The sequence below is a fragment of the Empidonax traillii genome, unplaced genomic scaffold (genome assembly GCF_003031625.1).
Source record: "Empidonax traillii isolate 1590-97213 ecotype Southwest subspecies unplaced genomic scaffold, ASM303162v1 scaffold1208:size176031, whole genome shotgun sequence".
NCBI classification, from domain to species: domain Eukaryota; kingdom Metazoa; phylum Chordata; class Aves; order Passeriformes; family Tyrannidae; genus Empidonax; species Empidonax traillii.
This window is the reverse complement of record NW_020956401.1, coordinates 81,216-97,765: the sequence shown is the minus strand read 5'-3', so window position 1 is coordinate 97,765 and position 16,550 is coordinate 81,216. Positions and strand designations below refer to the sequence as shown.

Below are 16,550 nucleotides of genomic sequence, written 5' to 3'. Positions count from 1 at the left end.
ACCAGCCCTGGAAATAGATGTTCCTGCCAAGGAACCCAGTGCCTAGGCCATTCAACCACCACCAAAGTGGTCCTGACTTTGGAGAGCAAAGCAAAGCTGTTCCAAGCCGGAGAGGTTCCCAGAGCTGTGTCCTGGGCTGGAGGAAGGAAATGATGGAGACAGCACTAAACTAACATTATCAGACATCCACTGTGTGTTTATGGGCAATCCACAGACCCTCTCACTGTGATTCTGGTGGAAGTCTCCCAGCTGATGGCAGGGATTGGATCCAAGCCCACCCACCCCAGCCCTGACTTCCCGGGCAGGGAATTCTGGCCACGTTTGCACGGGTGGAAATTTCCCATCATTTCAGTGCAACGTTTGCTCCTTTTCGTTCTCAGCACTGTCCTGCAGACACGGGTTTCATTTCAGAGAGGATTTTCTGTGGAGTTGCTCCTTTCCCTTGGTATCTTTGCCTTGCTAGGGAGGCAGACTGCTCTCTCTGCCCCAGGACTCTGCTCTGAGGGCACTGGCAGTCAGCACTGTCACACCAGAGCAGTGATGTGTTTCATGAGAGAATATTTGATGTTTGCTGACCTGGGAGAAGCCACAAGCCTTGGAGCAGCCTGAATCCTTCAGCCTTTGCATCCCAAGATTGAAGAGGCATTTAAATGTCTCTTAGAAGAGCAGTGGCACAGAGGAGAACAGGAAGGGTTTGGCAGGGATCCAGCAGGGCTGAGAGTGTCCTTATTCTGCGAGCTGCAGATTTTGCAACTATTTTTGCAGCCTTTTGCTTTTCTTTTTGACTAATTTGGCTCCCAAAGCACAGCTGTGTTTCTGGCAGCTGAGTTTACAGCAATATTGCCTCATCCATTCCTGGTCCCTGGCACAGGAGCCTCGAAATGTTCTAAAGCCAACCTTCCTGATGCCCAGCAAAATCACTTTCTACGGCTACAAAGGAGAAAGGGAGGCAGGACAGACTAAACCAGCATCCAAGTGATGGGAATCTCTGCAGAAAGATGGGAGATGAGTCAGAAACTGCACAGCTGAACCCAGTGCTTGAAAGCTGGATGCTTCTCCTTAGTCTAAATCTGAAATAGGGAAACAAAACCCACACATTTTTGCTGAATAAGAAAGCGGAAAACCCGACCTAATTCTGCCATTTCAGCTGTGTAAACTGATGCAAGCCCCTGCAGTGCCTTACAGCGAGTTCTCATACTGGTTTTGCCTGTGCTGTTGGGGGTGACATCACCTGGGAGTTATGTCACTGCTGCAGGGGGATAAACACAAAGCGCTCGCTGCAATCTGAAAGTGATTAACAGCCAGGGGGCTGATGTTCTGTAACACATGCTTGTTCTAAGCAGCCAAACACTCAGGCTCATAGAAGGAAAACAAATGTTTCCAAGAGCTCTCTACCCTTACAGGAGGGTCTGGAAGTGCTTCACATCTGCACAGGGAAGTGCCCAAACACAGCAGTGAGCTGGAGAGAAGCAGGTTATTTTAGCAGCTCCAAGCCTGGGTGCATTTTCAGCCAGCTCCTCTTGCACTCTAAATTATATTGTACCAGGTCAGAGATCCTTTCTAGCTCAACTCAGCCATAAAGGGCTTAATTTACTCTGAGGGTGGATCATACAACACCTGTATGGGCTGACCCTGCTGGTGCTTGTTCTGGCAGGACACAGAGTGGTGTGTCCAAGGGATATGTCACTGGTAACTGATTCTCCCCAGCATAAATGGAAGTGGCATCTGCCATACAAATAATTTTAGCTCGTTGAGTCAAAAAAAAATGATTCACAGGATAGGCTTTCTTCAGACCCTGATTTCTGAGGGACAGTTGCCAGGCACCAGCAATCTGCATGTTTGTTACCAACGTTTCTCCCAGAATTCAGGATTAGTGAAGGCATTTTAGCAAACCTTCCCCCAGGAGGAATAAAATATTAAACCTTCTAATTCACAGTGGGTCACTGGGCCCATATTCAGTAAAACTCCTTACAGGGAGCCAAATGTTACAGACCTCTCTCTGATTCTCCACCCAAAAACTGTCCTGTGCAGTTGAATTTCTTGAAGCTTCCACAATGTTGCAGTTACTTACACTTTGAGAGGAATATATTCCTGAAGCTACTCCAAGCTCTGCTGTTGATTTGTGTCAGAGATGTGGAACCAACTGCATAAGACATTCATACAACTGGCCTTGCACAGACACCCCAACAATCCCACCCTGTCCCTCAGAGCATTGTCCAAACCCTCCTGGAGCTCTGGCAGCCTTGGGGCTGTGCCCACTGCCCTGGGGAGCCTGTTCAGTGCCAACCACCCTCTGGGGGAAGAACCTTTCCCTGAGATCCACCCTGAGCCTGCCCTGACAGCTTCGTGCTGTTCCCTTGAGTCCTATCAAAATATGCAGGAATATCCCTTACTATTCATCCTTCTTACTTTTGTAACTGAGTAAGAGCAGCTCTGTGCCCCAGGAGCAGGACTGTGCTGGGCCCCTTGGATGGGGATTTCTGTCCCAGCTCATCCTTGCACTTGCATCGGCCAGAACCACACGACCTGCAGTTACACACAGCACTGCCTGTTTGTTTCTGAGCTGTGCTGAGTGTCTGCCCTCAGTGCCACATGCCAAGGCAGTCAGGAACTTCAGAGGGATGCTCCTTCTCCCTGCAGTGAGGGGATGCTCCGGGCACAGTACCTTGTCTCCTGGCTGAGGGCGCATCACAGACACGCGGTCGTATCCTTTCCGCAGCAGGACCCAGAGAGCATCCAGCTTGCCCTGGAACCAAAAGAAACAGCGTGTTGGTTGTGCTCTGGGCAAAGTGCAGGGCAGGGGACAGCACAGCTCCCCAGTGCCAGGGCAGCTGAGCCCAGCGTGGTGCCGTGTGATGGCCACTCAGTCCCTCCTGCCAGCCAGGGGGTCACATCACCGACCCTCACGCTGGATCCCCCGGCCCACCCCAGGCACCAGCTCAGAGCTGCACCATTTCCAGGCAATAACACCCACCTTTCAGAGCCCTCCAGCCCCACAGCAGTTCTGAGGAGCTGCTCCCTCCTGGGTGGTCTCGCAGCCAGCAGCCCCTCCCTGAGTGCGTGCACATGCACAGACCCACAGCACAGAGCTGTGCTGAAAGCCCCAGCCTGTTGAAATGTCTCCCTGACAGCCATTTGGGTTGATTTGTGTGGTCCCTGCACTGCAGGCCGAGCGTCCAGCCCTGACAGCAACTCTGCAGCCACGGCACACGCCAAGCGAAGGAGCTGAACATCAGAAATATCCACCCAATCATCTGCTCTGAAATGTACATCAGCTGCTGAAGGATTCCTGCTGTATCCCCCCTCCAACAGGCCAGGCTTTCACTGTCACAGTGGATTTAGCTCCTGAAGACCTGCAGGAGGGTTTACATGAGTGCAGCACCTTGGCTGGCTCAGTGGAAGGTCAAGATTGATTGATCAAACTCTACTGCCATTAACTTTGCCATTTGACCCTCTGTCTGTTAAGAGCACAATACCCAAAGATTTGTAAAAATTTCTGCAGAGGGTGAAGAACAAACAGCATTTATCAGTGTTTCCATAAGTATTGTTGCAGAGGCTCCACGTGCTGTGATATTAAAACATGAGCAAACCCCCAGCAGTAACATTCAGTGCACTTTACTGTGCCTGCAGAGACAGAAACAGGATATTCTGAGAATCTACAAAGGTGTCCTTTGGTACAAAACTACTTTCTGTGGATGAGCAGATCAGACCTGAAGACCGACCCCTGACTGGACCCAGAACCTCCTGTCTGATCACTCCCTGTTTCCTTGAAATAAAGTCTACAACACTTCTGTGAGAGCAGAACTGCCTCGTGGAACTATTGTGGGACAGGATTAACAAATGGAAACGTGAGCAGGTTGTTTTCTGGAGGGCCTGGGTCTGGGCAGTGAACTGCAGTGCCTGTGAAGGTTGTTTGGAAGGTCCTCAGTGACCCTGGTTCCCTGGTATCCAAACCTCTGTGTGTGCTCTCCCTTTCATGGGAGAATCTTCCTCTTCCCTTTTCCAGGAACCATCAGGGCCATAATCCTCTCTGAGGCCTCTATTCCTCAACCAGTGCATGGAGCCAGTGGTTCAAAGCTTATTTGGGAGTTGGAGACATGGGTGGAGACCGACAGGCACACAGAATGACTGCACAGCACTTGTTTCCATAGGATACTGGGAAAAGACTTCCCAAGGTGAGAGCCAGGAAAGTCTGTTACTCTCAGAGGAAGGAGCAAGAAACTTCTCAGTCAGATTCTTCTGCATTTGGACAGCAGAACCCCTCAGACCTGAGGGAAGCCATCCCTTCTATCCCAATCCATCTTTTCCCCTGCAGCAGAGCTGATGGAAGCTCTTGATCTCCTGTCCACTCTGACAACTTCAGAATTAAGTACCTTTTTCTTCCATTTCTCCTTTAGGAAACCAGAGGCAAATTGACAACTTTCCATGGAACAAAAAAAGCCCTTTTTACTCTGCAGTCCTAATTTCCAAGAACCTACCAGGATTTCTTGGGAAAAGCCAAGAGCTCCATCTTTGGGAGTCTGAATGGGGCCTCAGGGTCTGCCTGAGACATCTGGGTGGAAGGGAGGGAGTGTGCAGATGGAAAGGATGATGTTGGTTGAAGAAGTGAGATGGCAATGCATCCATCTGGAAATATAACCCCCTCTGTGCTCTCCAGTGGATGGCTGTGCCTGTATCTGGGAACTCCTCTGCAGCTGAAGCACAAGGTCACTTGGAGAAAAAAGAGAGGCCTGGAGGTAGATAAAGCCTTGAGTCCTACTAGATCTGAAGGCCAGAAAAAAGAACCAGTCAGGGCAGATGACAAATGAAGGAGGGCACAGTTCCAGGCTTTGCTTTGACATGAACCCATTTTCTTCTGAATTCATGGTTAATTCAGCACCATATTGACCCTGGTACATGATCAGTGCTCTGAGACCTGGTGTTGTCAGTCAGAGGCAGTTTTGTAACCTGCCTGTAAATCTCAGCTGCGCTTGGGCCTCCTCCAGCAAGGCCATGTCAGCTCTGTGGATAGGGACAGGAGGGACAGAGCCTGGAGAACGTTCCAGGGTGGGTCAGCAAGGGCTGGAGTGGCCTCCACAAAGCATTCACTGGGGTTTCTTTTTGTCAGCAACGCTTGTTGCTTCAAATTTAGGTTGTAGTGAGGTGGGGGTCAGTCTCTTGTTCCAGGTACCAGGTGAGGAAATGGCCTCAAGCTGTGCCAGGGGAAGTTTTAGACTGGACATTGCGAAAAACTTCTTCACAAGAAGGAGTTGTTTAACCTTGGCACAGTGTCACCACCCCTGGAAGTGTTCTAAAGTGTGGATGTGGCTCTTGAGGACATGGTTTAGAGGTGAACATGGTGGTGGTGGTGCTGCACTGGGGTTGGACTTGATGATCTCAGAGGTCTCTTCCAACCTTAGCAATTCTCTGATTCCCTTCCATCCACGTTTTGTGCTGTCCCTCCCTGTCAGATGAGCTGAGGATTTGGTGAGTTGCTTAAGAAGTTTCTAGGTTTGTCATTCTCCTTGGATTATCTGCACTGACTTTTCAAGCAGCTGAAATGACATTTTAAAAGCGGGATAATCCGGTTGGCACCACGCTAAGGAGTCACAGCAGCAAATCGGGATAATAATAACAATAACCAGTCTGTTAAATATCAGTAGCCACGCTTGGTAGCAAATAAATCTCTGGAGCATTTCAAAGAGGAATCTAATCCACTCTCAGCTGTCTACCTGCTTATAGACATCACTCTGGGAAGATTAAAAAATAGAGGGAAGAAGAACTCCATCATATAAACTCCAAAGGGCTGAACACTCCAAGCAAAGGCTGGTACTTGTGTGCAGCATGGAGAAGAGGAGGTCTGTGGCCAGAAAGATGACTGGCCCTCAAATGTGAATTTCCTGGCTCTGTGTCAGATTCAAGCTACCTTGTTTTGCTGTTCCTGAGCTTTAATTCATCGCCCTTCTCCTTTACCAAGGATTTTTTAAAGCAGCTAGTTACATGCATATTTATCTCACTCCCAAAGAGGTTTTTCCACCAGCCTGGTGGAGGGGGTGGAAATTCAACATCTCCCTTAGGCAGAGGAGCCAAGTGCACTTGGATGGTGGGGATGAGGGAACATTCAAGCTGAGTACCAGGAGCTGCTTCCTGTGGGTGAGACCTTCCCTGCAAATTCACCCCCAGGTGCTCACAGGACAGGAGCTTCTGCCAGCAGTGCTGAGGAATTTGGCCAGTTTTGCCAGCTCCCTGTAGCACAGGGAGCACAGCAGCAGGATCCTGCTCCATAGGAATTCCTGGTTTTGATGAGGACTCCCGACTGTAGGTGGAGAAAGTGCTGGATGCAGTCATCCTGTCTCCATACACTGTCCCTTTGGGTGCAGCTCCATCAGGGGTGTGGTGCCAATTAATTAGTAGGTAAATTCTTGTCCAGGCTAAATGCTAATACTAAATGCTATCCAGATGTGCAACACCCCAAAGTTTGGGAGTGTTTGGATGTGGGGCCTGGGGTTGGAACTGTCCTTTTCCTGTATACACTTGGAATGATAGATAAAAGAGATATTTCTAAAGGAATTAAGAATATATATCACCCTTGAGATACTCTTAATATTTGTAGGCCCCTTTACAACTGAATCCTTGTTGCTATGAAGCAAAAGCTGTTCCAGAGTCAGAACTGAACCTGAGCCCTACATACATTGAATCTTTCCTCCAAGACTCTCTTGAACTTTGGAGAACTTCCAGCTGGGACACAGACCTGCAACAAATCTGACTCCTCCGTTCAGAACTGATTTCCCATCGTGCAGAATAAACCCTGGAAAATCACTGAAGGTCTCCTGCAATCCACCAGCTCGAATTGGGAACGGGGAGAAGCTCAGCAGCACCTTCTGTGGGAAAGGCCCCACTCTCAGTGAAGGAGCTCAGGGAGTTGTACCTACGTGGTACAACCTGCTCAGCTGCCTGATCAGGTTCTCAGGGCTCTTGGAGCTAAAATCAGTGCTTCTGACAGCTCAGTTCCAAACCCAGCCCCACTGTGTCTCTCTGCTGAATGAGGTCACTTCCAGGAGCACACAGGGGGAAACCTCCCAGATGAGCTGGTGTGTTTTACAAATGCACTGATGCAAAAGCACAAAGCAGCGCCCTGAGGAACTAAAGAGCAGCTCTGTGGGACTGTGTGTGCTCCATTCCCCACCCTGGGCTCACAGGATAGACTCCAACCTGTCCCAGTGTGGGATGAACAACCTTCGTGGACACACGGTTGAAGTCATGACAAGACCATTGCAAGGCTCTGCTTTTCAGATGACTGCCCTGTGCATCCTGGCCATTGCCAGCACTGGATCTGAATCAGCTGCAAGATCAATGACTGATGAAAGCCAAAACATGTGACTTGCCCAAATTCCTGTGGGCACCGCCTGGAGCTGAGCAGGGACAGGATCCAAAGGAGGGAACCCCGGGTGTACTGCAGGGCAGGACATCCCACTGCCTTCAGTTTTTTAATCAAGTTTAAGGTGAGCTCTATGCACTGAAAGGTTCCTTCTGTGTGTTACACACCCCCCCCTTGGCAGGCCAATTGCCCATGAAGGGTTTTTAAGACCCTAAACCAGCAGCTCAGCTCTTCAAACCCAAGTGCTTGTGGTGCAAGGTTTGCCTGTGGGTAGGAATTGGGTGTTTTCAGTCTTTTCTGAGCCTGATAACTACAGTGCTGCTCCAAAAACCCCAGACTGAAGAGACGAGAAGGGCATCAACATTTCCTAAGAGAGTATTTTCCCCTTTTCATTAGAGCGGTCGTACAGTTGTTAAGCTGCTCTCCTTTCCTGAGGGCAGCTGAATTAGTCCCGGCAGCAAAAGATCAGCTCTTTGAGGTTGCAGTGCCCTAACAGCGCTCCTGGATGCTGCAGTTTGTACCTGTTTGTGTGGTTTGTTCCCCACAAGCAGCAGGAGAAGAGCTTTGCTCCAGCTCAGCTCTCAGTTGCTGTGATGTGTTCACTGCCAACCGCTTGTGTCAGTGCAGACAAGCTGGGGAACAGCTGCCTGCCCTGGGGACAGATGGCAGGGAAGGAGAGTCCTCCCATTCCTGGGGTCACTGCTGTGCAGTTTTGCACTGATGTGACCTGGCACTGGTGTGAATTTGACCTTCCACACCCCAGGCTCTGGTTCTGCCCAGTCCTTGTCCTGAGCTGAGTGTGCTGCCCTGAGCAAGCCCAGCCCTGTGTGACCCCTTTCTGCTGGCACACATCCCTCTGCTGTGCTGCAGCCCTCGATCTGCCCAGGACAACCCTCCCTGGGGACATTTAGCAGCAATTTGCTTCCTATTTCCCTCCCCTCTTTCGAAGGAAAGCATTACAGAATCATGGAATTGTTGGAGTTGGAGGAGACCTGTGGAGATCATCCAGTCCAACTCCCCTGCCCAGGCAGGGTCACCTGCAGCAGGTGACACAGGAACACATCCAGGCGGGTTTGGGATGTCTCCAGAGAGGAGACTCCATGCCCTCCCTGGGCAGCTGTTCCAGGGCTCTGCCATCTCCATGGAAAGAACTTCTTCCTCGTGTTGGGGTGGAACTTCTTGTTGTTTAGTTCATGGCCATTGCTCCTCGTCCTGCCACTGGGCACCACTGAAAAGCCTGACACCATCCTCTTGACACCCTTTTGAGACATTTCTATGCACTGATGAAATTCCCTCTCAGTCTTCTCTTCTCCAGGCTAACCAGGCCCAGCTCCTGCAGGAGCTGGGCCTGGTTAGCCTGGAGAAGAGAAGACTGAGAGGGAATCTCATCAGAGAGATGCTCCAGCTCCTTAATCACCTGTGAAGAAGATGCTGTTGATTCCCTACCTCTCAGGGAATGTGCAGTGTGGAGCGCAATCAAGCCTGAAAGCGCTTCACAGCAGCTGCTACAGCACCAGAGCAGGATCCTGCTCTGGCCTAAGGAAGCAAAGCACCCCCCAAAACCCGCTCAGCCCGGTGGGAAATCCCCCCCTGCCCCACGCGGCTCCTTCCCTGCTCCTCCAGCAGCACCAGCTTTGTGACCCGAGCCTTGGGTGTGAGCACCCTCAGCTCAGATCTCCTGGAAAAAAAAAAACCCCATCCCCCACCCCTGGGGCAGCCCAGCCCTGGCCCCACGCACCTTGATGGGCGAGTACCACTTGCGGGGCGAGGAGGGTGCGCGCATGCTGCTGGCCAGGCTGCGCGGCTCCGGGAACTCGTACTCCTGCTCCGGCATCTTCACCCGCGCGTTCTTGGCTTTCTCCAGCTTGGCCCCCTCCTCCGTGGAGCCCTTCTCTCCCCAGCGCACCTGGAAGGGAGGGGGGGCCAGGACAGGTTGCAGCGGGAGCTGCTGGACACACTCTCATCCTGCTCCTCCTCTGCGTTTCCCCCCCGGGTGGACGGCAGCGCTCAGGATCTGAAGCTTCTTTCTAGACTATCCCCCCCCAAAACTGTGAACTCCTCCTGCGTTGTGATTTCTCAGAGATGTGAGAGTGGGGAAGATTTCCAGAGAAACCAAACCCCAGCTCCCTGTGCTTTGTATGGCAATGCTGCCCCTGTGTCCCAGCATGGAGCAGGATCTTGCTTTAGTACAGGAAAAGGATGATCCCATACCTCAGATACCCATGTTTGGCTCTCAAACATTCTATATAAAAACCAGCTTGGGCTCAGAGGTACCAAAAAAACTTAAAGGAGTTTGTGCTTATCTCCTGAGTTTCTTCCTGGGTAAACTGCAGGGGGAATCACAGCTCAGCCCTCAAATCAGTTCTGATCCATGCCCTGGCATTTTATTACCTCCATCCGTTTGATGCCTCCAACTCCTCGTCCTCCATAGTAAGAGGCATCTACTGTTGGCCATTTCTTCTTTGGAAGACCATCATCATCTTCTTCCTGCAAAACAGAGGGAAGGGGTGGCGTTGTGAGGAAGGATGACCGTGGATGGAAAGGAATAAACAGTCCCAGGCTGTGCTGAGCCTGCTGGAGCCAGGGCAGGCAAGGTCCTGCTCTGTCCCTCCTAATTTTCCAGAGGATGTACACTCATGAAAAGAAAATGTTTCATGATATAAACACCGCCACCACTTGAAAGGTACAGGCCAGCTCCAGCACGAACAAGATTTTTGTCTTTTTGTGGTGGTTTTCTTTTTTTTTGTTTGTTTCAGGACACTGACTTTCATCATGTTATAATTCACGGAAGTAAATTGTTTCCAAGTTGCAAAATCATTGAAAAAGCCACCGAATTATCAGTCAGTAGAGCTCAGGAGCCGGGGTGTTGTGGCTGCAGGGCTGGGTGATGTGCAGGGACTCATTTCTGCCATCATTTCTACCTGTGAGTGGGGAGGCCCAGCTGCTGCTGCTCGTGTGCTGCAGGAACCCTGCAGATAAACCATCATGTTGGAGTTCAGAGCTGACAGAGAGGGGGGAAAGAGCAAGGCAGCAAGGGCACTGGCTCCTGAGTGATGGCAAACGAGGGGTACCTTTGGGAACAACCCCAGCAGGAATGCCCAGCGTGGAGATGAGGTTTATTGGGATGAGCTGGCCAGGAGTAATGGGATGGAAAAGTCACCAGAACGGAATTAGCGCCTATAATGAACTTGTGCCCCAGCTGGGGAGGCTGCCCATGGCAGCCCATGTGGCCTCAGGGAGTCCTGTGGATTATGCCCAGAGAAAGTCAGGCCCTGTGTGACAAAATGAGGTTGAAATCCTTTGTTCTGCCCTCACACACTGCAGGCACCTCCCAGCCTATGGCTCATCACCTGCTCAGCACCCTGCTCTGCCTGATGACATTCAGGTATGGGCCAATTAACAGCTCCAGAAAACATCCTCAAATGTATTTAAAATGAGTCTGCTGAAGCTTCAGTGAGTGTTCTTCGTGCTCTGTGTTCTCTGCTGCACCATGTGTAGGGCAGGGTGTGTGTGGAGCTCTTAGAGTGCCTTTCCCTTTAATTTCTACAGCTCAGGCTGTGAACTGGCAAAGCAGAAAAGCAGAGTTCATCAAAAACGTGAAGTATTTCCTGTGAAAAATGTGGAGAGAAAAGAAAAATGGTCCCTCTCTCTTTTTTCTTCTTCCTTTTTTTTTTTTTTTTCTTTGATTTTTCACAGGGATTTGGCAAAACTCCAAAACTTCGGAGCTTTCCAAGACGGGCAAAGCCAAAAATACTTTGAAGTTGAAACTCCCCAGTAGGAAACCTGAAAAAGTGTGGAGGGGGGAAAAAATCCAAGACAAGCCACGCTTTTCATGGTAAGCAGAAGCATTTCTGTTTAACAGAGTCCACGTAAATTGGGCTGCAAAATTTGTCGTGATCTAAAGGAAGAGTGAAGCTCTTCGCTCTGTGCAGCTGACCTTCTTCTCTCACTCTGGGCAGAGCTGCTGAGGCTCTTCGCTGCAACCCAAGAACTTAATATCTCTGCATGAAGTTTTCCATGAGGGCTCTTTTTTATTAAAAAAAAAAAAATTTTGGAAGCGAAGCCATCTAAATATTTTCCTTCAGCAATTCTCTTTCTCTCTCTTCAGTTCAGCGCAGACTGGACTTCTCACAACAGGAAATACCAAAGTTTAGGAAATCTTCCCCACAAGCCCTTAAAAGCCCTGCGAGTCCCTTCAGTGCGAGAGGGGAGCCAGAACAACAGAGCAGCGCTCGGAGAGGCATCAGCGGCCACTTGAAAAACAAAGGAGTCACAAGTTTTCTGCAGAATGAGTCTGTTTACATGTTTTCCAGGGCATGGGAGGTTTTGCAATACAAGCAAAAAAAGAAAAAAACCAAACAAAACAAAGCGAGCCAGTGATGTCCTGCGCTCTACAATGTGCTCAACCACACACGTGAGGAGCTGAGGGGAAGCAACTGGAAATTGGGGGTCAGGGGAGGGGGGATGAGCAGAGAAACAGGGAGGGAGAAGGAGATGATCCCCCTGTCCTGCACCCCAGCCCAGTGTTCCCAAGGTGAATTCTCTCAGCCCGGCTCTGTTTCACCTGCATTTTTCTACCTGTGGTTGCACAGGGTTTGCACCTGAGGCACAACTGCACCAGCAGCTCCAGCTCTGACCCAGCTGCAGCCTAAAAAACAGCCCTGGAAAACCCAAGTGCATTTAAGGATGCTGGAAACTTGACTGTGCGGAGCTTGGCAACTTTCCACCCCCAAAATCTGCTTTAGATGGAGCTAGAGTTTCTCTTACAAAATGAGGAGGAACAGGACAGAGCTGCATTTCACAGTCAGAGCTCCAGATTCATCACTGCTGGATTGCAGAAAACAAAGATCTGTGTTTATCTCAGAGGCCAGGCCAGGCTCTGGATACTCTGACCCTGACCTGAGGGAACCTCATCTGTGGGTAACACAAGGATAATTCAGGCTCCACAAGGGACATCTGAACCACTCAGGGTAAGAATTCAAACTAAATTTGGCTAGATATGAAAAAAACCCCGCTTGGACAACTTACCCCTCTCCCCACCCTTATAATTATTTTCCCAGTTGTCTCTGCAGTGCCTGAATTTTGTCAGAATTCAGCATTTAGAGCGAGCTCTGCCTGCACCAAGGGCTGAGGCACGACAGGACAATCATTCCTCTGAATAAGAGATGCTATCATTGAATTTTACAGCTGAGAGAACATGGAGGTGAATCCATTGTCCTCAAGGCTCCTTCTTCTCCCAGTGCTGGACTCATTTCCAAATCCCATGGCCACCTCTCAGCTGCAGAGGCTTTGGGGACACCTTGCTCTGTTCTCAGGGAACCTTTCCTCCTGCTCTGGAAGGTTTTCCTTGGTTCATTATCCCCTGCCAGGCACCTGAACTGCAGCTGCATAAACTCATCCCTTTGGGTTTTCTTGTGTCTTTGCCTGTCACTGGCCCAAACCTGCAAACCACCGGCAGAAAGTGCTCTCAGGTCACTGATCATCTCGTTCTCCTGGTGCTCTGCTAAGGAGCAGCTGAAGGAAGACCAAAACACTCACCCACAGGATCCCAGAATGGTTTGGGTTGGGTCAGGTGAAGGGAATGACCACCAGTGGCTCCCACCGCACTCTGATGAGATTCATCCCAACTTCCACAGCCTCTGTGCTGTGCTGGGCCTGCCTGGATATTCCACATGGAATTTGGCCATAAAACTCCACACCTTCCTGGTGCAATACCTGCACCTCATCTGTTGCCAAGAGCACCCCCATTTTTTTTCTTTTCAATGCCTGTCTCTTGAAAGGTTCTTTTTCTCCTCCTCCCATATTTCCACAACTCACTGTAAAAGGGGAGTAGAGGGAAGGAAAAGCACTGGCACACCACTGGGGCCTGGCTTTATTTCAGGAACAGCAGAATAAATTTCCTGCCTTGGTGTCTACAAAAAATTCCTAGCAGATCCTTCCTCAGGAGCTCACTCTGCTACCCCCCCAGCAAGGCTTTCCAGGAAAAGAGAGGAAAACAGTTTAGAAAGGAATAATGAACAGCAATAATGGAGCAGTCTGGTCTAGTGGAAGGTGCTCCTGCCCATGGGCAGAGGGGTGGAGTGAGATGGTCTTTAAAAAGGTCCCTTCCAGCCCAACCATTCCATGAATCCATGATAATAAGTGAGGGTTCAAGCAGCTCCCCAGGCAGATGAATCTCTCTGAGTCATTCTCTGGCCTCATGAATGTTGTGGGAGAAATTAGTTCACAGCAATCAAAGGGGATTGAGCTGAACAGAGGGTTTCATCCCTTGGCTGAGTCAAATCCCTCCTTCCCCAGCTGCCCCCCAGCACAGTGACAGCTGAGCAGCCCCCTCTCTCCAGGACTTTCTGGCGTGTGTTTGCCTTGCTGTGTGTGGGTAAGAGGACAGCAGACATAAGAATTATCCAATTACAGGCTGGTTGGTGGCTTGGCTCTGGTGCCACGCTCCGGGGCACAGAAAAAAGGGGGCTGAGAGGTGAGGAAAGGGAAGTTCTGCTCGCCCTGCCTGGCTCTACCAGGGAGCTCTGTGTCCCTGCTCCCTGCTGGGGGGACAAGTGCTGCCAGGACAGGCCCAGCAGGGTGGTTGAGCCTCTGTTTGCAGGGCAGGGCAGCAGGGAGGACAGCGTGTGGCTCTTGGGGATGCTTGGCAGAGCTGCAGTGGATGCACCCTCTGACCGCAGTCAGTCTGTCCTTCTGTGGGCCAGGTAGTGAACAGGGAATCGCTGGAAGCTGCAGAGCTCTGCAGGTTGGGATTTTTTGATGCAGAGGATGGGTTGCTGTGGTAGGAACAGCTTCAGCCTTGGGGTAAACTGGGCTGAGCTGGGTAAGAGTTGTTCTGACAAGCTCAGCCTAAAGGTGATGGGACACATGAATAAAAGTGGCTGTGTCTTCCTCCAGCAGGGCCAGAAAAAGCCTTCCTATTCTCTGGAAGTAGAAGAATGTGGTTTTGATTCACCTTCAGCGACTAATCCCAGGCCAGAAAGGTGCTCTCTGGCCCCTCTTCCGCTTGGCATTAACTCAATCCTTCCTGGCTGTGAGTGAAACCATCTGTCCTGCTCTGGGCCCACCTCCCCAGCACCCTGTGCTGCCTGAGCAGCTCAGAGGGGAGCTGATGCCATTTGCCATTTTTGAATGAATTCATTGGGAGTTTGTAGCCAGTAATGATTTCCTTCACCAACAGTGACCGTGTCTCCAACGGGTCTCAAAAGGCCTTTAAAGGGGAGCTCAATAAAACCTTGGCTGGTCTGACAGCAGCACTGCTTTCCCCTCACTGTCACAGTATAATGCATTCTCCTTGCCTCCTGTGGGCCTCAGCTAACAAATCTGCTGATGCAAGAATTCCTCTTGTCTTTTTTTTTTTTTTTTTTTTTTGGTCAAGGCTTTTGGGAAAAGAAAAGAAGTGGAGCTGTAACCCTGCTGCTGAAGGGATGAGCCCTCTGTCATGCTGGAGATGAGCAGTTGCTGGTTCTCTGCAAGGGGGAAGGACATCTGCATCACCTGAGGAAAACTGGACTGTAGAAAATCAGCTCCATCTTCCATTTGTTTCAAGCAAAGTAGAAAATCTGGAGTCTCCAACCTTCTGTGAAAGCATCACTGGACTGCCAGTCCCATTCTGTGGACCAGCACCTCTAAGAGGACCAACAAAATGCATCTTTTCAGAGCTTCTGCTCTTTTTCCACTCCTGGGAAGCTCTTCTGCCTGGCAAGAACACCCAGTACAAGTCCCAGCTTCAGGCCTTACTGATTTCTGAGCACTGCCCTGGTGCTAAACAGTTTCTAAAATGGGAGGAACTCCATTTTCCTTTTGAAGAATCCTTTGGCTGCTAAATGTGTGAGATGGGCTTGGGGATAACTGAGCACTGAGCTCAGGGGATGTGCTCTGGTGGGAAGTACAGGTGAAATTCCACCCTCAGAGCAGCCCCTGCAATGCAGGCACATTGGATGGATGGATGGCCCATCCCTGCAAGTGTCCCAGGCCAGGTTGGACAGGGCTTGGAGCAATCTGGGCTAGTGGAAGGTGTCCCTGCCCATGGCAGGTTGGAATGAGATGATCTTTAGGGTCCCTTGCAACCCAAATATTCCAGGACTGTTGCAACCAAAACCTGCCATCCCAAGGAGCCCAAACAGGGAGAAGAAAAGCCAAAAGAATGTACAGATCCCCTCTTGGATTAAAGAGGCAGCAGGCAAAGTACAGGGAGTAGTTAATGCCATTTTTCAGGTACTGGGCACTGCTCTGTCTGGGCACAACCAAAGCCTGGACAAGCTGAATTTAAAGCTCTCTGCTGCAACGAGTTTATTTTGCAGCCACTGCTCTGCACTTGCAGCACTCACTGCTTGGACAAAAGGTGACACACGACTTCCCTCTGAGCACGGGGATGCAATTTCCCCTTCCACTCCTTGGCCAGGGAGCCAGCATTCCTGAATGATGTATTTTAATTAAATTCAGCAACTGAATCCCTTGGCTTGGAGGCATGTGTGATGCAGGACAAAGCCATGTGCAGCTTTGGGTTAATGTTTCCCTGTTCATTCAGAGGACAGAAGTTTGACAAAGCTGGTGGATTTTCAGGCAGCCCAAACAAATGTCTGCTCAGGAGAACAGGACAGATGCCTGCAGAGGGAGGCATGGGGAGCACTGGGGCCCAGTGCAAATCCCCCTTGGCTTCACAAATGGTCTGATTTAAAATTTGACTTCAGGCCTGTTTTGAAGGGGACCAGTGCCACCAAGGTGGAGGTTCCAGTGCTGCCCTGAAGGATTCCCCTGTGCCCAGTGCAGGGGGAAGGATTCCAGCTCCACAGGCTTGCAGAGGACTGAGCTCTCAGGGTGTCTGTGTGCCTTGGCTCAGACCACACTCCCTGGGCCAGACTTCACGGAGAGCAGAGAGCACCATTTCAGAAGCTTTTCCACTCACAAGCTGAAGCAGGCAATGGATTTGCCTCCAGATGCAGAGAGCAAGGCAAACCAACCAACCAAATCACTCTGAGAACAGATCTAAGTCCAGCTTTACTTGCATAAGTGAGAGGAACTGATCCAAACCCCAGTGGAGTCAATGAAAAAACTCCCATGGCCACCAGTGCTCTCTGCACAGAGCCCAGGGACTGCAGGGAAATCCCACGTGGAGAACAGCAGGAGCAGAGCAGGGACTCACTGCCTGCTGGAAGCAGGAGCACAGAGAAAGAGCAGATGGAAAACTGGG

General features: G+C 50.5%; 1 protein-coding gene across 1 annotated transcript in view; it reads right to left on the bottom strand.

Annotated features, from left to right (window-relative positions):
* Nucleotides 1-924: 924 nt before the first annotated feature.
* ANTXR1 (ANTXR cell adhesion molecule 1) overlaps nucleotides 925-16,550 on the bottom strand; it is a 68,880-nt gene continuing 53,254 nt past the window's right edge. The window contains exons 15-18 of the mRNA XM_027905792.1: nucleotides 9,749-9,844; nucleotides 9,096-9,263; nucleotides 2,597-2,746; nucleotides 925-930 (exon numbers count right to left, since the gene is read on the bottom strand). Of these exons, the coding sequence (XP_027761593.1) occupies nucleotides 925-930; nucleotides 2,597-2,746; nucleotides 9,096-9,263; nucleotides 9,749-9,844 (420 nt within the window). The remainder of the gene's footprint in view (nucleotides 931-2,596; nucleotides 2,747-9,095; nucleotides 9,264-9,748; nucleotides 9,845-16,550) is intronic.